Source organism: Camelus ferus, chromosome 7 (genome assembly GCF_009834535.1).
Source record: "Camelus ferus isolate YT-003-E chromosome 7, BCGSAC_Cfer_1.0, whole genome shotgun sequence".
NCBI lineage: Eukaryota > Metazoa > Chordata > Mammalia > Artiodactyla > Camelidae > Camelus > Camelus ferus.
In genome coordinates, this window is record NC_045702.1 from 18,272,030 (window position 1) to 18,293,495 (window position 21,466).

The window sequence follows — 21,466 nt, forward strand, 5'->3', positions numbered from 1 at the left end:
GTTTTTATGGTGTTTGCATTTTTCCTGAGAACCTGGTTATCTTTGACTTTGTGCCAGACACTAGATTTGTAGAAATTATTTTGGTCTAGGTTGGACAGATCATCCTCCAGAGAGAATTTTGTCTGCTTCTGCCAAGTGCATGGGGGTGTAAACAGTTTGGTGCTACCTGACTCAAGGCTTGAGAGGTCCTGGATCACCTAGAGAATAGATTTACTTTTTAGCTCATCTTTACATGGAGTTTGTCAATGTCCCACATTTGGTACATTCTGGTCTTTGACTTTTGTCCCCTCGGCCTGTGAGTCAGTTTCATGAGCACTGAGTCAGGGCAGGCAAACGTTCCTATGGGCAAAGGGACCCCTGTGCTCCCCTCCTTAGATGCTCACCTCTCCAAGATTCCAGCCAAGAGTCCCTCACTATATTTTTAGGACATTAATTAAAGCTTTTGATGTTGTTTTCTTTATGCTTTTTACCCAACTATTTAGATAACTAAGAAGGGTTGAGTTGAGTGCTCTCATCTGTAATTACTGGGATTAAGGTCAAAAGAATTTTATTTGAAATTTTAGTTTAAAACTAATTAATGTTAGATTCCTAGACTGAGATTTCTTTGCTATGTAACTTAAATGGCAGAGATGCTACACTTAAACTTTAATTTCAACCAAAGAATTTTTTTTTTTTAATTTCAAGTTTATTTATAATCAAGTTGAGACATCTATATATTTTTCTCATTTTAATATTGGAGTTAAAAATTTTTTATTTTTACTTTTATTGCGTAACCTCCGATGTTCCATTGAACCAGGGAGCAGGATGGGAAATGAAATAGGGAGTGACTATGTAGACTTGGTCAGAGAGCACAGACGGACTTGGAATTTGTTTAATTGCTGCACTGACAGGACACGTGAGTGCTGTTTCTCTGTGAGTGTACCCAAGGGGCCATGGCTGGCACTGGGGAGAATAACTGACATGGGTCTCTCCTTCATCCCTTAAACCCAGTCTCCTAGGACAACACTTCGTTTGACATTCCCCATTTTGGGGGCGTTCCCTAAAGTAATCCTCCTGTTCTAATCTTCTTATTCCTTGCCAGTCTTCTCTGTGGGAAGGGAAATAAATTATTTAATCTCTGTGTCTTACTCAAGTCTCTCTTCATCCTCTTGCCTTCTTCCTGGCTACCTAGATGCTTTGGTGTTTTCTCAACACGCACTAAAAATTGGTGGAGAATTTTCTTACACGTACAAGGTCAGCCTGTATTTTGGAGGGGAGAGAAAATGAATTAAGTTCTGATTAGGATAGTGTTAGCCAGCCTTTTAGGTTTCACATCAGCCCTATTATCTAATGTCATTAAAACTGACATTATCATTGCTACCTATCTGACTCCAATGTCTAACTCTCAGGTGGTTCCATCTTAGGCCATAATAAGACAGTCATACTATTTATTGATTCTCTAACACCAGCAAATCATAATACCCGTATCCCCTGCACTCCATGACAATGCAAAACCCCCCTCCTGTCCTGGCCAGTGAGCACATTTTTGCTGTTTCTGCCCACTGGCCACTAGGGGGCACTGTGGCTTCGTTGTCATCTAGAGTCCGTGTGGTAGTGCTAGAGAGCTCCCTGGAAGGGTAGCTTAAGGGAAACCATAGTGCTGGGTTTAGATCTAGGGAGTTGCAGGTGTCTTGAATAATGGCTGAGAATGAAGGAAATAGAGACCAATCCTCCTTCTTCTGACGTGGCAATGGGTTTTGCTCTGACTTGAGCTCTAAACTGGCTAGGAGTCATAGGTACGCTTGCACAGCGGGTATTCCTCCGAGCTTCCTTAAGACATGGCTGCAGAAGGAACTGGGGTGGTAAGCTTGGGAAAAGCGTTTTGGGTTAGGAAAAACAGAGAAGCAGCTTGAGCATCAGAGCAGCCTAGCAAGCCTGAACCGAACAAGCCCTGACCAACCCACCAGCTCTGTTGTACTTAGAAGGTAGAGCTGGGAGGAATGCAGGTGCTTCCTTGGACCTCATCAGAGGGACCTTGGCCCCAGGGAGCTGACAACCACAGTGACACCACCGGCAAACCCACGTATTCAGCAGGGGCTGGGGTGGACCAGGACAACAGAATTTCTCCCCAACAACTTTTGCTTTTAGCAGGAAGATGCAAAATGTAGTTCTGACTCTGCCATTCACTCCAGACTCCCATGTGTCCCTTGGAAGCAGGTGAGGTCTGGCAGAGATGAGGAGTTCCGGGCCTGGGCTTCCTGTGGCCCGATTTCCAGTTCTTTCTCTGTGACTGTGTATCAGTCTCTCGCCTGCATCTTGTAACCAGATAGTGCAGCTTTCATCCAGAGCCCCAGGGATAATGTAATTTATTAGATTTCTATTGCTGTTCTAACAAATTGCTGCACATTTTGTGGCTTAAAACAATACAAGTGTATTATCTTACAGTTTTGAAGGTCAGAAGTCCAAATTGGATCTAAGTGGGTTAAAATCAAGGTGTCAGCAGGGCTGTGTTCCTTCTGGAGGCTGGAGGGGAGAGAATCTATTTTCTTGCTTTTTTCAGCTTCTAGAGGCCACCAGGATTTATTGGCTCATGGGCCCTTCTATATTCAAAGCCAATGGTTGTCAAGTTTTTTCTCAAGCTGCGTCTCTGTGACTCTGAATCTTGTTCCTCCTTCCACATTATTCAGGGCACTGGTGCTACATGGGGCCTCCCTGGAAAATCCTGGCTAATCTCCCTGTCTTAAGGTCAGCTGAGTAGCAACCTTAATTCCACTTGGAACCTCAATTCCCTCTTGTTACATAATATAACACACCCACTGTTCCAGGGGTGAGACATGCACATCTTTGGGGAGCCGTCATTCTGCCTGCCACACTGAGGTACCTGTAACAGGGAAGGAACAAATAATGAGCTTTCAAAACAACAGAAGGACGGCCTCGTTTGATGTTCAGGGTTCAACAGAAACCGAGGGGATGGACCCCACAAGGGAAACAGGTACCTCTGGTAACAGTCTAGTCCTGTAAACTATCTGCTCTTTAAATTAGCATGTGCTCCTCAGATTCAGAAGACTCAGGAGTATGTCTCTGGGCTAATCGCAAAATGTGGATCTGAACTGGTCCTTCTTCTTGGTTAACAAATAACTTAATGAGCAACCCAGGAAGCAGAGGCTTCTCTCAGCTTTCTGTAACCTCAGCCATGAGAGGAAGTTGGTTTGTGGCCTCAGACCCCTTTTACAGGGAAAGGGCCAGGTGTTAATTTAAAAATTCTGAGCTTTCCTAGGAATAAGGATAAGATTAAAATCAACCCTAGAGAATGTTATTTGCAAAAAGAAAATGAAAATTCTCTGTTTATTTCCCAGTGGGGCTAGAGACATATGGGAAATTCTGTGCTACGGGCTTTGAGAATTTAATAGAGCTCAAGGATAAATGAACCCAGAAAAATCTTTCACTGCAAAAAGGACTTTCAAGTTAAATCAGTTCTCAGGGCATCATTTCGGCCCCTAAAGCCCTAACAATGCCCTTGATCTTCGTATTTTTCCTGGAGAGCTCAGAGTCCAACTCCTAACTGATGGATGATTTTGAGTGTGTTGTGTACGACCAGGAGCACCTAGCCACCAGTGAGAGGAATATGAGGGTTCACTGAGAAGCTGGCTTGCAAGGAGACCATGAATTCATCTGTAAATACTTGGAGTTTGAGGTTCAAATGGAAATAGTCAGCAGCTCTAGATAACAGATAATATAGAGAAGGCGTTATAAATTGACAATGCCAAAACAAACCTACAGGGATCCTCTGGATATGTGAATCTGTCTCTCAGATCAATTATAATTGAGTTCCCTCCTGCCTGATTTATCTCCCAGAGGTGTAGCCTTCTTCTCTGAAAGGAGCTTCTGAGTTGGGCGTGGTGGCTCATTCAGTGATGTCACTGACAAACACATCTTGTGGGGATAAAATGTCCCAAACTCACTTCTCTGCTCAAGCTCACAGGGGCCCTGGTCTGGGCTGTTCCGCATCTGCGCTCATCCTGCCATGGGCCCCCGAGCCCTCTGCTGTGTGGCCCTCTGTCTCCTGGGAGTTGGTGAGTCCTCTGAATATTCAGCATCCTCATGTTGGGTTTTCCTATTGTGACTCCAATATCTTTCTTATTCTGTTTCCAAACTCTGTCCCCCTCCGCAGAGCCCACAGATGCTGGAGTCACCCAGACACGAAGGCACCAAGTAGCAGGAATGGGACAAGCAGTAACCCTGGAATGTGAGCCAGTATCAGACCACACTGCTCTTTTTTGGTACAGACAGACTTCGGAGCAGGGACTAGCGTTGCTGATTTACTTCCGCAACCAAGCTCCTGTGGATGATACAGGGATGCCCAAGGACCGATTCTTAGCTAAGATGACTAACGAATCTCTCCACCCTGAATATCCAGCCGGCAGAACCCAGGGACTCGGCCACGTACCTCTGTGCCAGCAGCATGGGCACAGCGCTGCAGAGTCACCCCTCCCCGTGCAGAAAACCTCTGCTTCCCCTTCCGGCTCCAGCCTCCAGCCTTCCTGAGTAAGTCTTCCCTGCCCCGCCATCACCAAGAGAAATGAGTGGCATGCAAAGACAGAAAATGATAAGATATCAGCACAGAACATCTTGTGTGGGAAACAATGTAGGAATGGGATTCAAGGCTTCCTCAGAAATTGTCTATGGGCTCAAAACTCACCCCACATGTAAAATAAACCTTAATTACCCAGACTGCAGAATTTCCTGCCTCCATGCATTTTCCATCCCCATCTGAATGGTAGAAGGTCCTGATGACAGCTTCTCAGCCCTCTCCATTCTCTTCTAAGTTGTTAACAGAAACCCCTCCCCAAAAACACACGCACATTTTCTTGTTTGTACTAAGCCCCTCTTTACTATGATTGTAGACATTCTGTTATAATGCTAATATCAACGTAACATATATGGGGGCATTTTCATCACACTTAAAACACAAGTATCCCAGAAGTGGGTAACACAGACATTTTAATTAACTGCATGTATGTTACCACTCCTTGGATCTTGGGATTTATTTGTCTCTGTTCTGCCTAAGGAGGGCCCGGGCCTGACTGAGAACAGACAGCAGAGGTCAGTGCCAGCTGACGGCTGGCGTGGGGCTCATAGAAGACCGATGAGGCCTCTTCAGCTGCTGGCTCTGAAACAGTAAGTGGACTGCACGTCGGGAGATCTAAACATGTGCAGACATGTTCAGTCTTAATTTGCCCTTTCCTCCCTGGTCATCTGTCCTTAAGACCTGAATCTCTAGTTTTTTTTTCTGATTTATGCCAGAAAGGTCCGCATAACACCTGCAGTCCATTCTGAATGGTTATAATTACTCTCTTCCTCAGTCTTATTTTACATTCCAATCCCTTCTCAGCCCCTAACTGGGTATCTTTAGCAGCTGGTGCAAAAGATGCCTGCATTTGGAGTGTTCAAGGGCAATCCAGGTTTTCCAGAGTTCTGTCCTAGAGGCAAATTCCACTTGTCATTGTCCTAGTTTATGCCATTCAGGGGCTCTAACATTCAAGATGGAAATTCAGTTTCTAATATCTTTACACCAAGAGACATAATCTGCTTCTGTGTCTGGTTTTAGCATCTCCTCTATCCTCCTGGCTACTCCCTGCTGCTTCCAGATCATTTCTCTCCCTCCTGCTTTAAAACATCCTTGTACATCTCGCACTTTGTACATCTCGCACTAGAATATTAGCCTTTATCTATCATTGCATTTACTTCTTTACCATCAGATCTCTCCTCGTTCACTTCTCCCCATGACTAATCCTATGATCATTCTTGGTGATTTAATCATCATGTTGACAATTTACACATCATTTTGGTTTTTCAGTTTCTTGACCTCCTCACTGCTGATGAGTTTTTTGCCCTCAGTCTTTTTCAACTGCATTTCCATGATTACAGACCATGTAATGAACAACAAATAAGTTCCTTCCAGATTTTCCATTTCAATCATCCTACTCTCCTACCATTACCCCCTTTCTTTCCATCTTACTGACTCCAGTACCACTACACCTACGATTATTCCATCCACTGAGCCTCAGTCCACATACCCAACAGCAATTATACTCCCACGTTCTTAATTCTCACATTATCTAGATCAAAATTCAAGGTTTAGGACTATAATACCATCCCTGGTTAATTCTAATGAATTAAGAGTTTTGCTTTACCTACCTTTGAGCTACTTTTTAAGTGTAATGAAAAAGCCCCATATATGTTAAGTTGATGTTAGCATTATAACAGAATGTCCAGAACTGTGGTAAAGAGGGTTCTATTACAATCAAAAAAACTTGTGTTGAGGGTGGAGGTGGAATTCTGTGAACAGCTTAGAGTTAAAAGAGCATGGAGAGAGCTGAGTAACCGTTATCTGGGCGCCTAGAAATTGGTGAACTCCCAAAGGAACTGACAGTGTTGCTGCAATGCCCAGGCCATACCGTCATCATCAACAGGAATTCTCTGCTCCTGCTTGAAGGGCCTTCCACTGGGCTGCCATCTGTGTGCAGGTAACTGTGTAGGTAAATGGGATATTTTGCTTATATTGAGAGACTCTATTTCTTCTGACCTGATCAGTTAGTGTCCATTTATTAAATATCAGAAACCTTGTTAACTATATAAGAACTAAATAATTAAGCATGGAATATATATGGTCCCATTTATGTAAAAACACTTTATCGTAGGCATATGTATAGATTTACATCTACTGACTTACAGGACTGTTTATGAATTTTGTCAAATTTTAAAATTTGCAAGATAATGCATAGAGGATGCTTCTATTTCAGTAAACAGTAGCATATGTCTCTTACATATGTTGTATTTTTAGTATAAATTTATATGAGCAATGAGAAAGCTGGGGAAGGATACAGAGCGAGTTCTTACTGGTGATTCAATGAGGTGGGATTGGAGGAAGGGCAGTGGGGTGATGCCTAGCTTTGTGTTATGTATAACTTTTTCTCACAGAGTTTCATTTTTCACCAAGGCAATTTGTTAAATATTACTCCCCCAAATTCTTCAAGAGCATAGGATATCTCAAAAAAGAAAAAGGAAAACCCTCAGATAAGAGGAAAATGAAGGTAAGGGGTAGCAGAGGCCGGAGAGGTGACTGGTATTTCTCATCAGACAGAGCCCATGGTGTTGGGGCTGGTCTTCTAATGCTCTGCAGTCAACCAGAATCCCCTGCCATCCTGAAGCCCCCTGCCTTTGCCAGGAAAAATAAGCTTTCACCGCGTTAGAGCAATCATTTCAAAGTTGGTTTGTTAAGAAAGTTTAGGTCTACTCTAACTATACAAAATCATGACCAAAATGCATCAATGAACAAGAGAAACAATGGGAAAGTATACAGATGCGATTCCTGGATGAGCGACACTGAATGTCCAGTAAACATGTGAAAGGGTGCTCAGATTCATTAGCATCAGTAAAAGGCAAATGATAGCTATTCCATCTCCCATCCTTTATAATAGAAAAATTCAGAAACATGATAATATGAAGTTGGTTAGTATGAGGGAAAACAATAATTTTCACAGACTGCTGTCCAGAATGCAAAGTACCACAAAATCTTTGGAGAGCAGCCCTACGATATTTAATAAAGTTGAGAATGTCAGGGAGAAGGTAATTTTCTTCTACCTTCCTAGGTTCTTTTGACGGGTCTGCGAATTAAATGGGCATGAGACGTTAACAGGAGAAAATCAAACAAAAGTTTAATGATCTGTATACATGGTAGAGACCCAGGAAAACTAAGTAATTCACCAAAATAGCCAAAATTCACCTTAAATATCATCTTTATCTAAAGACAGAGGAGAATCTTGAGGGTAGTGGTTATGAGATTTCAAAGGCGGCAGGGGGAGGCAATTCACACAAGATGGGAAAACTGATGTTTGATAAATCAACGTTTGAGGGCTATGCAGAGAGAATGCAGTACATAGTAGATTCTGACCTCCCGGCCCCACCAAGTTTCACCCACCACACCGAGCCCATATCTTCAGGTACCTCTGGTGATAGCTCTATTCTGAGAACAGGCCCTTTATCTAAATTCTTTTAGGCAGTTAAGGGGAAGGTAACAAGAAAAAAATTCTGAGTCTTCTGTGTCTTAAAAATAATCAGACTAAATTAACTCTCATGCCAAAGAGACAAATTTGGGGGTGGCAAATTTTGCTCCCCTACAAGAACACACAATTTTGTAGCCCTGGGAACTCTACTCTTAGTCATAAATTCTCTTCTAGCACATTTACACAAGGGGACAGATATAGAAATATCAGTTGGAGCATTGTCTGTAATTGCAGAACTGAATTCAATTAAAAAATGTGTCAAGAAGAAAATGGATAAATAAATTGTTGGAAATCCATCGAATTATTTTATACAACCCAAAATGTGAATAGACTAAATCTACTTGGAGAAAATAAATATGTAAAACAAATTTTATAAGTACAAGTCCAACATGCCACCATTTGATTTCATTTTAAACGTAAGCAAAAGAATACAACATATTGAGAGACAGTATGTTTATTGGCTAAGGCAGTGGGCTGTAAGATCATTTACTAAATATGTCGCCATGGACAAAATTACTTCATGTCTCATTATTTCAGTTTTCTTATCTGTAAAGTAGCAATAATAATTACAAATGCCTGATTCAGGTATTTTTCTAAAGATGATTTATGAAAAGCCTTTAAAAGAATGACTGCAATTTTCAAGTTTTCAACACATATAGCCATTTATTTTCATGGTTGTGTCTGATAAAATCCGTATTTAGTAAAAGTATAGAAATAAGAGGAAAATAGGTTCACCAAACTCAAAAGAATCATTACATGACAAAGGGAAAGAAAGGACTAAAGATGGTAAAGAGGGGCTTAAGTCTGCTGTGTTCTTCTCTATTCAATTTCGGTGATTAGAGATTTGTTGCCTAAGGAGTTGAAGAGTCCATGGTCGGCACAGTTCCTGCTTGTGCATCAAATCGTATCAACTATTTCTAGTGTCTCTGAGTTACTCCCAAGTGTGTCATTAGCTCTTATTGAGACTAACTCACCAATCCTTGGTCATTCTTGGACACATCAGGACAAATTCAACAATATTTCTTCCCTCAAAATGTAATACGAAGGTCTAATTGTTTTGCATATAGGAAGAACGTTTGTCATTTCCACCTTCCCAGTGGATTGTTATAATTACGTATTAAAAACATCCAACAAGTTTATCTGGGGTTATTAACAGATCCGCTCCCACCTGCATTCCTCAGTTCAAATGCAGAGTATGTATTTTCGACAAAGTGGTTGCAGGCTCTGGGTTCTCATTAAGTATGGAGCTATACGTGGCAGCTACTCTTGTCTGGATATTTTCTGAGATCCTGGTTGATAACCTCCTCATTCACTGGTAAGAGGTTAAAAAAAAATTAGGGTTAAGTCTATACTGAGTTCTTCAGACAGTGAGATGACACCCATTAAAATGGCTCATTAGGTGGAATTGTCATGGGACAGTCTGTATTTCCAAGGCTCTTCGTGAAGCCAAAGAGAGTGCACTTGTTAGCAACTGGTGAACTCCCAGACAGAAATAATTCAGAGTATGTGATAATAAGCATGACTGGCCAGGCCCTCTCTCGAAGAAAAAAAAGTAATGAGGAGAACCCTCAAGGAGAAATAAAATAGACCTTATACACAGAAAGATCCAAAATTAATCAACATAATTATGGCGAAAGCTTAGAGGACAATTAAAAGAACACTGGTGCCTGAAACTCTATGTTGTTGGGGATTTCAATTTCAATTTCAATTTGAAAAGGGTATTCAAACACAAGGAAACTGAGACCAAATTCTTTTCAACCATTTACAAACCATTACAAGCAGAATTAAAAGTAGAGATTCACTAAACTGGAGGAAGAAAGAGATGTTTAGGAGAAGAGCTAAAATCTTAGAAGACTCAGTAGTCCTGCGGGAAGAGGGAAAGCATTTGGGTTCAACTGCTCTCAGAGGAGTTACTGGAAAACACACAGCTGTTTTCTCAATTGCTACCAAGGTAGACAAGATAACTGGGCCCCCAGACGCCCTTGAGAAAGAAACATGGGATCTCAGAGGGCACTGGGAAGGTAGGGACGGCTCTCAAAACCAGACCTACAGGAAGGGCTACATACTATCTGGACAGTTTTGACAAAAGACGAATTGAAAATACTCAAATTATTATATAAGCATTAGCTATAGCCGATTGCTTAAAGGGGCATGACTGATATATTTATAAAATTATGATTCTTATGAAAGGCTTAGGGAACATGGGACATATTCAAGGGGAAGCAAGCCAAACAACGCGAATACCTTGTAGATGGGGTTGCCCAGAAGAGGAAATTGAAGATAAGCAATATTTGTTTTAGTGGTGCTTGTTTCAGAAAACCCAGACATTAACTTCACATCTCTCACTTGGGAAGATTGCAGAGATGAAATCTAGAAGAACATATTAGAGAGATTCATGATTTGGGCTAGGATGCAAACATAAAACTAAAGAAGGTATTCAACTCCAGTGTTTATTGTGTGTTAGCTGTGTTTGAGAAGCAACAGGATGCATTTTAAAGGCATTTAAAATTTTTGGAACTTCAATTGAATCTTTCTTAAAGGATTACATAATTGCAGAGGGAAATAAAATGATTAAATGTGTATATCTTCCTTGGAGAAATAACATGTTGTAATGGGAATAAATACTATTCAAGGCCTGGAACGTTCTAGATTCGAAAAAAGGGAGTTGATGAAAAAGAAATTAATGATTTTGATTGGTTTTTCTAGAATTTTATCATGGAAGTAGTATGTATTCAAATTTGGGGCAGTTCTGGATGTTGGCATTTTATTTTTTATAGTTCCTTACGTCACAAGTATGTCATTGAACCTCTGTTTTGTCATAATGGGACAAATGAAAAGGGAAAGGGGGGTGGAAAGCTAATTCCCTTTTTCAGTTTTTGACTTTTTCAGCCAAAGCCAGCTTGATCTTGGAGTTACTGAATTACTGATGCAGGAAAATGGATGTGGGGCGTGTGGAGGGCCATGTCCCAGGTCTCAATTGAGCCCCTGGGACATGCCCTGCCATGTGGGTCCTTGGCTTCACGCAGGAAAGAATTCAAGAGCGAGCCACAGTTGAATGAAGGTAGATTTATTCAGAGAGATACATTGAAAGGCAAGAGAAAGGCCACGAGGTGTGGGGGTTGGTGCTCAGATTGAAAGTAGGTACACATTCCATAGACAGAGTGTGGGCCATCTTGGAAGAGAGAGAGAGGGGGGCATTGGCTGCGAGGCACCTTGTTGCCAGTTTTTATGGGCTTGGTGGCTTCATATGCTAATAAGTGGAAGGACCAGTCTAAGTAACCTGGGGAAGGGTCTGGGATTCCCAGGAAGTTGGCCATTTCCCACTCTGACCTTTTGTGGCCAGCCTTGGGACTGCCATGGTGCCTGTGGGCATGTTATTCACCATGCTTTTATTACAATGGGCGTATAATGAAGCTCAAGATCTGCTAGAAGTTAAATCTCCCATCATCTGAGCCTCAAGGCCTCCTGGGGGTTGAATCTCTCACCATTTTGTTGTTAATTGCTGTAGCATTCCTTGAATGGCTGTGCCCTGCCCTCTTCCTGTCTCACAGGGAAGATGTTTTCTATTCTCCTGGCTCAGAATTATGGTAAAATTAGTGAGCGGACTCTATTCAGTGAAGAAACCTGGCTGCTAGGGAAAAGATAGTCCGGTGGGGGACAGGGGGTGTGTTCAACACAGGGGATGGGGGCTCCCACTCGACTGCACATCTTAGTCCCGCCTTTACTGGCACCAGCGCTGATATTTGTATATTAGTTTATCTGACTTCAGTATCTCTCAAATGTTTTAAATCTTAAAAACAGGAGCTACTTTTCAACTCCTGAAACATCAACAAACAAGACTCCCCAGTGTCCCTGTTACCAGGGTAACACAGCACAGTTCACTTGGGGTCTTGACAAAGGGCTGATTTCTAGGGACCCTGCCCCAGTGGCCACCAGGAGATGCTGTGGTTCCACACTTCTCGTCTGTGGAGGTGCTGAGAGCTGCCTGGCAGTCGGGGTTAGCCAGAAGCCTGGGCTTGGTCTCTGAATTATGATCCTGATTTGCAGACACGGAGCATGTGTTGGAGAGAGAAAGGTAGGACCCAAAGTTGTCTATTCTTGTGCAAATGGGTTAAGACCAATAGTGAGCATGCGATTCTAGGCATACTTGGGATGGTTGCCAGGCAAAGGGGCCACTGCTACACAAAGCACTGACACCATGCAATCCAAATTAAAATAGGAGTGTACGTGTGTCTCTGTGTGTGTGCGTGAGCCTGTGAGAGAGAGACAAATGAAAAGTAAAAGAGCGCACGCGATGCCATCCCACAGAGCCGTGTGTTTACGTCGGCCTCAGGTAGACTGCGAAGAGTGTGGCCAGTATTCCAGTGGCCTGGGACCCTGCCCCGTGATGCTGTAGGTATTCAGTGCGACAGGAGGGCAGGGCAGGGTACAACTCTGTGACCGTGCAATAATGGAAGTCCCTTCCTTGTCGAAGAAGCGGCCTTGAGAGAAAGGCAGAGCCTGCTGTTCTGTAAGCTAACGCAGATCACTGAGCCAACTCTGCTAAATCACTGAAATGACTTAGAAAATGAGTCCCCAGGGTCATCTGTCTCTGCTCCCCGGGGCACCTCAGAGCCTGTCAGGACGTGGGAGGAGACGGAGCTGGTTGGGTGAAATGGTGTGTCCTGATGAGGGGAAGCAAAACAGCCCCTGTGTCGGGAACATCAGAGAAGCTGCTAGACTGGGCTCCCCTGTAAACCCAGCCTGGCCCGATCCTACGCTGTGCTGGGGGCCTGTAAGGCAGGGCCTCCAGGAAGGTGGCCCGACTATGTTCTCCGTCAGAGGGACCTTGAACCTTCAGAAGCCCACAAGCACATTAGCGTGGCCAGAAAAGTCACCAGGGCCTGGGGTGACCCTAAGACTGACTTTCCTCTCCGCTGATGATGAGAGCACTTAGGAGGGAGCTGGCCCACTTCCATTCTGACCTTGTCATATGCTGGTAGCTTCGCCGTTTCCTGTGTTGTATCCTAGAGGAACCAAATCCTGGACATGAGTGAGAAAAATCCACATCCTGGCATGCTGTGCCCTGGTTCATAGTGCTTTCTCTGTGTCTCTGTCATTACTGTCCTTCCTAAACCCTGTATCCAGCTCTGCCCTCTTTCCCACAGCTTGCAGGATGCTCTCCCTAAACAAACACTGGACCAGGGAGTGAGCACCGTTGAGCCTCTAACAGTAAGAAAGTTTCACTATCATAACTTCCAAGTAGCAAGCCATATGTTTCTCTCTGTCACCTTGACAGGCTCCCGGCTTGGGGAGATGCAAGAATGTATCTCTGTGCCAACAGAAAAGGCATGGGGATAATGTGTTTCATTTTCTCTGTGGAAGGAAATCTTACTATCATCTGTACTCCGAGAACAGGGCCATTTTCCAGATTTTCATCGCCCCCCACCACCAGAAAGAGTTAATTTGTGGGTATTTAGTCTAGGAAGAGTCAGGTGTTAATCACCAAAGAACCTGTTGGAGTTTGCTAGGCGTTGAAGAAGATTAGAATGAACTGAGAGTGCTTTACTGTGGCTCCTCAAGGAAAGCTGAAGTCCTCATTTATCGCTGCACAGTTCACACCAGCGCCTGAAGTTTTGAGGCAATTTTGAGCTTCACTGTGGAGATAGGATAGGACCCCCTCCGTGGCAGAGAGAGCAGGGATGTGGAAGTACCAGGGGCTCGGTGCTGGGGGGTCACGCAGCACAGGGGCATTGGTCTCCAGCCTTCACTGGGAGTAAAACTTCTCAGTCCTGTCCCTGCCCAGGACCTCCATTTAGGCCCCTAAGAGATGAGCACGGTGACCAAGTAAATGCTTCCAGGAGGAGTCGGGGAAAGCCCTAACCCTGCGAGGAGTTATTTTGGTTTCCTGTGTCCAAGTGATGGGGAAGGCCAGGGAGAGGAATGCTGGTGGTCTTGAGATTTAAAAAGCAATTTACTGATGTCCAAACTTTGCCATGCTGATGGCACGTTCAAGCGGAAACATCCAGCAGACCCTTGATATGTGACACATCAGAGAAGGCAGAGGGTCGGAGCCCTGGGGCTGCAAGAGGTGACAACTGGTGGAAGAGCTTGGAGTCTCTGAATGAGGCGGCCACGTCCCAGCAGAGTCACGGCCCCTTCCAGTCCATCTTCCGTGGACGATGAATGGTCACCGTTGGAAGGAGGTCCTCCCAGTAGTGACAGAGAACTGTGTCCCTGCCAGGCCCCCTCCGCCTTGTGGAGAAGAGGGGGAGGGCCTAGAAGCCCCGCCCTTGTGCTCCTGCTCCCAAGGGCGGCATCTGGGCGAAGCCGCCTCCCAACCCACCGGCCATGGCCGCCAGGCTCCTCTGCTGTGTGGCCCTCTGTCTCCTGGGAGTAGGTAAGTCCCCAGAAACAAAGAATCTGCATTTTTGGATATTTCCAGTTATGATTCCAGTTATGTTTCTGACTCTGTCCCCAAACTCTGTCCCCCTCCGCAGAGCCCACAGATGCTGGAGTCACCCAGACACCCAGGCACCAAGTAGCAGGAATGGGACAAGCAGTAACCCTGGGATGTGAGCCAGCATCAGGCCACGCTGCTCTTTTTTGGTACAGACAGACTTCGGAGCAGGGACTAGCGTTGCTGATTTACTTCAACAACCAAGATCCTGTGGATGACACAGGGATGCCCAAGGACCGATTCTTAGCTACGATGACTAACAAATCTTTCTCCACCCTGAATATCCAGCCGGCAGAACCCAGGGACTCGGCCACGTACCTCTGTGCCAGCAGCATGGGCACAGCGCTGCAGAGTCACCCCTCCCCGTGCAGAAAACCTCTGCTTCCCCTTCCGGCTCCAGCCCCCAGCCGTCCTCAGCAGTCTTCCCAGCACCGCCCCGCCAACAGCCATCAGCACAAGGACGTGGGTTTGGTGTTCTACCCCAGGGAAGGCAAGAACAGAATGTAACAAGCCATCATGTCAGGAAGCTTTTGGTAGGAAGGCAGGAGGGGGCTGGTTCCTGGCACTTCTTACACATTTCTCAGAGGGTGACAGTCCACGGCGTGGATGTACCGTGGTTTGTTTAGCCATTCCCCTTTGTAGGATATTTTAGTTATTTCTAGGTTTTGACTATATTTAAACATCCGTGTACAGGATTCTGTATGGACATAAGTTCCTGTTTCTCTGGGATCAGTTTGTGCCCAGGAGTGAGATTGCTGGGTTATATGGTAAGTGCATCCTTACTTTGTAGAGACACTGCCAAATTATTTTCCGGAGTGGCTGTATCATTTTACATTCCCAGAGGTGCATTTTTAATACTAATAATTTCAACATACATGAAACATTGCACTTCATCATCCTCACAATACACATGCAAAGAACTAAAAGAACAGAATATCAAACGTGCTGGACACAGGTACTCTTTTTTTGGATGTTTTGACCTCTTCTCTTCAGAAATACTTGAATTCTTTCTATTCCTTATCTAACTGAGGGGTCTGCCTCTTCATTGTAGTCGTCATTGGTGGCTTCTGTCTGCTTACTTGTGTCAGCCATCCTAGAAACCTCGGAGTCCACGCCAGGCTGCCCGGGTCATAGAAAACAAAGAGTGCACAACGGTGCCTCCCAGGGTACTGCGTTCTTCCACTTCAAGTGCACGCATTGCCTTCTCTGGTCACGTCCTTGTGGGATCCACGACCACAAAGTCTTCTCTGGAGTTTCACGTATAATTAATTCTGGGTTGCGGGAGTTTTCAAAGCCCATCATTTTACGTTGCATATGCTCCATTACAGCCCACATATTAATACAGTCAGCGAGACTTCAGTGGCATTGGCTTCTAAAGAGGCCTGTGTTTGAAGCCTCACGGGAAATTCAGGATCACATAAGTACTGTCGTATAACCACCATCATGCTTGTCATAACCTAGACTTACCGTCCCCAGGTCCGGACTTCCCCATGGAAGTAGAGTGATAGGGAATTGAACGTCTCTTGCAGGCATTAACTAGCAGTGTTAACCGGTTTCTGTAAATGATCCTCATTGGTACTGATGTCCCTTTTGTTTTTCATTATTGCTTCTCAACCATTTCTATCTCTTCTAAAAAAAAAAAGTGTTAATTTCTGGTGCACAGCACAGTAATTCATTTGTAGATATATATTACTTTTCATATTGTTTTCCATTATAGGCCATTACAAGGTATTTTTTAATATTTTTATTGAAGTCTAGTCAGTTTACGATGTTGTGTCAGTTTCTGGTGTACAGCACAATGCTTCAGTCATACATGAACCTACATATATTCGTTTTCATATTCCTTTTCACCATAAGCTACTACAAGATATCAATTATAGTTCCCTGTGCTATACAGTATAAACTTGTTTATCTATTTTATATATACCAGTCAGTATTTGCAAATCCTGAACTCCCAATTTATCCCTCCCCTTTTCTTTTACCGAAAGAATTTCTTATTTTTTAATTGAGTTTGTTACTTTTATCCATCAATCATAGGTAAACTTTTGATGGCTACAAAAGCCCTGAAAAAATGTTATGGACCTAGAATGTATGATCTGATCTCATTTGCATGTATTGTGCTTCCCTTCACAGGCACAAAGAAAGTAAAAGAAAACCAAATAGGTAATTTATTTATTCTGGTAGGGATGCTTAAGATAAATTGTCAAAGGGGAAATACTTTATACATTAATACATAGTACATACAATTATTTAAGAACAATTAATAAAAGTCCCATTTAATTTCATATATGCTTTTTAAAATTGAAGTCTAGTTGACTTAAAATACTATATTAGTTTCAGGTGTACAACATCGTAATTCAATAATTTATAGATTACTCACCATACAAAGTTATCATAAAATATTGACTTCATTCCCTGTGCTGTGTATTACATCCCTGTGACTTATTTATGTATAAATTCCCCACCTTTGGATCTCCAGAGTCTCTATTAAGCTGACTCGCGATGTTGCTGTTAATCGTCCTTGCTCCCCAGACTCAGAGCCCTCAGACAGACCCCGACTCAGTGCTTTCTTCTTGGCCTCCACTCCGCTGCTTCCTAAACTTCAGGCGGGGCAAGAAGCCTGCAGCTGAAGTTGATTCCTTTGTATTCCAGGAAAATGATAGCCATAAACATTTCCAAACTGATCAATGAAACATATTGTGTTGCGTGGCTGGCTGAATAATGACCCCCAGTGCCACTTCCCCCGCAAAGACCCCCATCCCATGTCCCCATCCCTGGAACCTGTGACTGTTGCCTTAGACGGCAAAGATGGACTTTACAAGTGTGATTAAGATCTTAAGGAGAGATTATTCCAGGTTATCCGGCTGGGCCCTAATGCAATCGATCGTACCCCTGTAAGAGGGAGGCAGAGGGGACTTGACACGCTGGAAGAGGAGAATGCGACGTGATGACGGAGGTAGAGATGGAACACAGATGAGGTTAATACCTACTTAAATGCATAAACAGGCCGATTTTTATGGGTATCAGGTTTTCATCACCCCTCAAGGGGGTGATTTTTTTATGGAGAAAATTTGTTCTTTCCTAGAGGGAGCTCCTGAGACGGTGGACAGCGGCTAACACGGTGATGTCACTGCCAGGCCACACCTAGGGGGCCACCAGGATATGAATTTGCTTTCATTTCTGCTCACCCTCGCAAGGCCTCTCACCTGGAAAAGTTCTCATTTTTATCTGGACCCTGCCATGGTTTCCAGGCTTCTCAGCTTGGTGTCCCTTTGCCTCCTGGGAGCAAGTGAGTCCTTAGAAATTTGAAAATCTCCACTTTGCCCTTTTCCTAGTCCATTCTTGTCATGTATTCTATGTTCTCGTCTCTTCCCCCAGGACACCTGTTGGCTGGAGTCGCTCAGTTCCCCAGCCACAGGGTCATAGAGAAGAAACAGGCCGTGAGTGTGAGATGCGACCCGGTTTCTGGACATGAGTATCTTGTTTGGTACCAACATGCTGTGGGGAAAGAGATGAAGTTTCTGATGTCCTTCCTAAGAGACACTGTACGGGATGCATCGGGGATGCTCAAAGACCGATTCTCTGCCGAAAGGACTGAAGGGACGTATTCCACTCTGAAGGTCCACCCTGCAGAGCCAGAGGACTCGGGGGTTTACTTCTGTGCCAGCAGCCTAGACACAGTGCTTCAGTGTCGCGTCCTTGCTGTGCAAAACCACATCCGCCCTGTCTCCTCTCAGCATGGGCAGCCCTAAACAAGAGTCTTTCCCACTGCCTCCTCCCCCCAGGGAGAGAAGAGAGGAAAAGCTAGAATTAACTCTTGAAAGACCAGAGTACTTCCAGAAAATCTGGATGGGGAGATTTGTGATTTGGGGGATTTTGGGGGCTCCTTACATAGAACTCAGTCTATGCAAATGTATTTAATCTATTTTTTTAAATATGTGTGTGTTATGCTGGTGTAAGTCACAGCAGGTTTCTTGCCTGTCTTGCTGCTCGGATGTAAGAGCGATTGTGACCATGCTTATGGCAACATCTTTACGTGCCTTTTTATCACAGGATAAACAAGTCTCCCTGATGGAAATACAAATAGTGAATCAAAATGCATTTACTCCAGCTGTGCAGGTTGCCCCCTGACAATGGTGGAAATGCGGATAATGAGTTTAAGTTAGCATAGATTGGTTTAGCAGAAATCTACTTCCAAGTATTTTTATCCTCATCTTTGGAAACTTCATTTGGTTGTAGCTACTGGGGTTGCTTTGGAAGGCTGAAATACTCTGGTATCAAGGCTTAAATGGGGGAAATGTCTTGGTGTCTTGATGTCTTTTTTGTTGTTGCTGCTAATGGCAGTACTGGGGATTGAGCCCAGGACCATGTGCATGCTAGGCACGTGCTCTGCCTCTGAGCTATACCACCCCCACCTCCCAAATACTTTTAAAAATCCCTTTTTAGAGTGGAATAGCCAGGTCAGTTGTTACAGATAAAGTCAGCTTTCCTTTATCCATTGTGTCTGATTTCTTAGTGTGAAAAGCACGGGTCAGCACTCTATACAGATGTGTGTCCGCCAGTCCTGGACATTTCTGAGGTCACTTCCAGTTGTTGCAATAGGGCGCTGGCATTCTTAGTGAGGCTTATCGGGGCCCTGGTGTTGCGGTGGCCGGAGGGTTCTGGCTCTGGTAGGAGCAGAATGAGGAGCCAGATACATTTCTAAGCCCTAGCATCTCTCTCCTTCGCAGATTTCCTCCAGCCAGTGTAGGAAGGCTGCTTGGAGGCACTTTTCTATCGGCCACAAGGAGGTATTCTGGTGTCACTGATGGACAAAAGTTATAGAGCATTTCCTAGTTACTCTCTGAAAAGTGGATATACATGGGGGGATTCCAGGGCTTGATGCCTGTATGAAGGTCAGGCTACTTTGCAGACATCAGTCATCCACCCGTGTTGGGAACAGCAAAACACAAAGTCACTATCACAACAGGTTTCTAAGTGAGCCTTCAGCAAAAATTGCTGATGCGATGAGGAACCTCGAAACTGCCTTATAGGATGAAGGAAACGAGGACTGAGCAGGGGAAGCCTGGATGGACCTGCGGCAAATAGAGGAACAGAGGCAAGTCAGGGTCCACCACAGCACTTCCTTCCTGACCCAGCTGAGCCCAGCGCCTCTGCCCAGCAGGAAGCCGTGGACAGTGTCACAGCAAGCAGGGCCCTTGCCGTGCTGCAATCAACAGCAGCATCACAGGCGCATCCGCCTATGAGGGACCAGGGATGCAGTGAAGTCCCACCTCCCAGGCCAGAGACCAGAGTGCTGAACAGACAGATGCCTCAGTCCTGTTCTGGCCCTGCCATGGGTCCCAGGCTTCTCCACTGTGTGGCCCTTTGTCTCCTTGGAGCAGGTGAGTCCTGGTCAGAAAGGACATCTCTGACTAACGCTATTTCGTCCCCAGCTCTGTGGCAGCAACGTTACTCTCCTTTACTGTCTCAGCATCTTCCTCCTCTCCTTGCAGGTCCCGTGGGTGCCATGGTCAACCAGACCCCAAGATACTGGGTGACCAGGACGGGAAAACCAGTGACCCTGAATTGTTCTCAGACTCTGAATCATGATACCATGTACTGGTACCAACAAAAGCCCAGCCAACCACCAAAACTGCTGCTTTACTACTACGATACACAGTTAAACAGGGAAACCGACACCTCTGACAATTTCCAGTCCAGGCGGCTCAACACCTCTTCCTGTTCTCTGGACATCCGCTCGGCAGGCGTGGGGGACTCGGCCGTGTATCTCTGTGCCAGCAGTAGAGACACAGAGCTGAAGGGTTCCCTCCCCTCTGTTCATAAACCTCTCTGTTTCCCAGATCCAAGGGTCTTGTGAAGACCTCCCTCCCTTCTTACAACCACAGGAGGAAGTGGGTTTGTGACTGTCGTGATCGCCTTTGTAGATAGAAGTGGGGCATAAACCTACAGAAACCATCAACAGTTATGCCAAGAGTGGGAAAAGTGGTTCCTCTTATCCGACGTTCAGTTTGTGGTAATTTCCCAGGACACCTTAATCACCCGTTCGGTTCTCTTCAGTAGATAAATAGGAACTTTCTTCCTTTGGTTTTTGTTTGTTTGTTTGTTTAATCTAAGTTGGAGAGTTAGAAACATGTTGACAGGCCCAGGTGAGAGGTTGCCCCACTCTCACGAATCCCTGCCTTTAGGGGAAGAAACTGCCCTCGTAGGCATGCTAATGTGGTCTCAGAGTTTTCTCATCAAGTAGGGAAAATGAGAACTGCTAAAATTTGTGCCAGATTTGAAGACAAGTGACTCACCTGGAGCATGCATTATTCACAATGTATTTAACTATCCTGCCGGATACAGATCTGTCTCTGAACCATTTAAGTGGAATCAATAGGACTTATATCAAAAGCTAGAAGCAGTGCTATGGAAGATATATTGAAATGACTAGAGTTTGCCCTCTGTTTTTCATGTTAATAAATAATATCAAATGCTGCAGCTCGTCTGGAAAAAAAAAAAAAAAAAAAAAGACTCCTGCAATCGACCAGAACAACTTTCTAAAGGCCGATACGTGACTTACACCCTTTACTAGACTGAAACATTTATGATGGCTGATTGAATACATGGATGCAGGAGTGAGTACAGTTCACCCCTGGGAGAAGGAATTGGCATTGGTGAGCGATGCCGGACTCAGAAGATGAGGATGTGTGCCCGCTTTAATTTTGAGGAACACGTACATGGTCCGACTGTGCAGTAGTTATTCCGTCGCCACATATGCTCACGAGCAACACCACAAGCTTCCAAGTCTCTCATCAAGAGGCCGAGAGGTGCTGCCCAGCATCCAATTCTGGTGCTGTTAAGTGAAAACCAGGGCAGCTATAAACTGTCAGCTGGGCTAACGACCCTCTAACTTCAATGTCCTGCTTTCCACACATTTGCAACCCTTTGCCTACTAATGATTAAAGCTTGTGTCTCTTTATTCTTCTGCCTAGATTAA

General features: G+C 44.5%; 1 long non-coding RNA gene and 3 gene segments (V, D, J or C); all 4 read left to right on the top strand.

Moving 5' to 3' along the window:
* LOC106729699 overlaps positions 1-21,466 on the top strand; it is a 387,064-nt gene that overhangs the window by 116,300 nt on the left and 249,298 nt on the right. The window contains 1 exon segment of the C gene segment in view: positions 1,172-1,179. Within this exon segment, the coding sequence occupies positions 1,172-1,179 (8 nt within the window).
* Positions 3,851-4,672, top strand: LOC116664831. The segment is given in 2 exon segments: positions 3,851-4,052; positions 4,151-4,672. Coding segments are annotated over 2 exon segments (427 nt in total).
* Positions 16,436-17,999, top strand: LOC116664836. Its single transcript, XR_004321311.1, has 3 exons — positions 16,436-17,462; positions 17,570-17,773; positions 17,863-17,999. It is a non-coding gene; the product is annotated as an uncharacterized LOC116664836 (long non-coding RNA).
* Positions 19,541-21,442, top strand: LOC102516627. The segment is given in 2 exon segments: positions 19,541-19,868; positions 19,980-21,442. Coding segments are annotated over 2 exon segments (507 nt in total).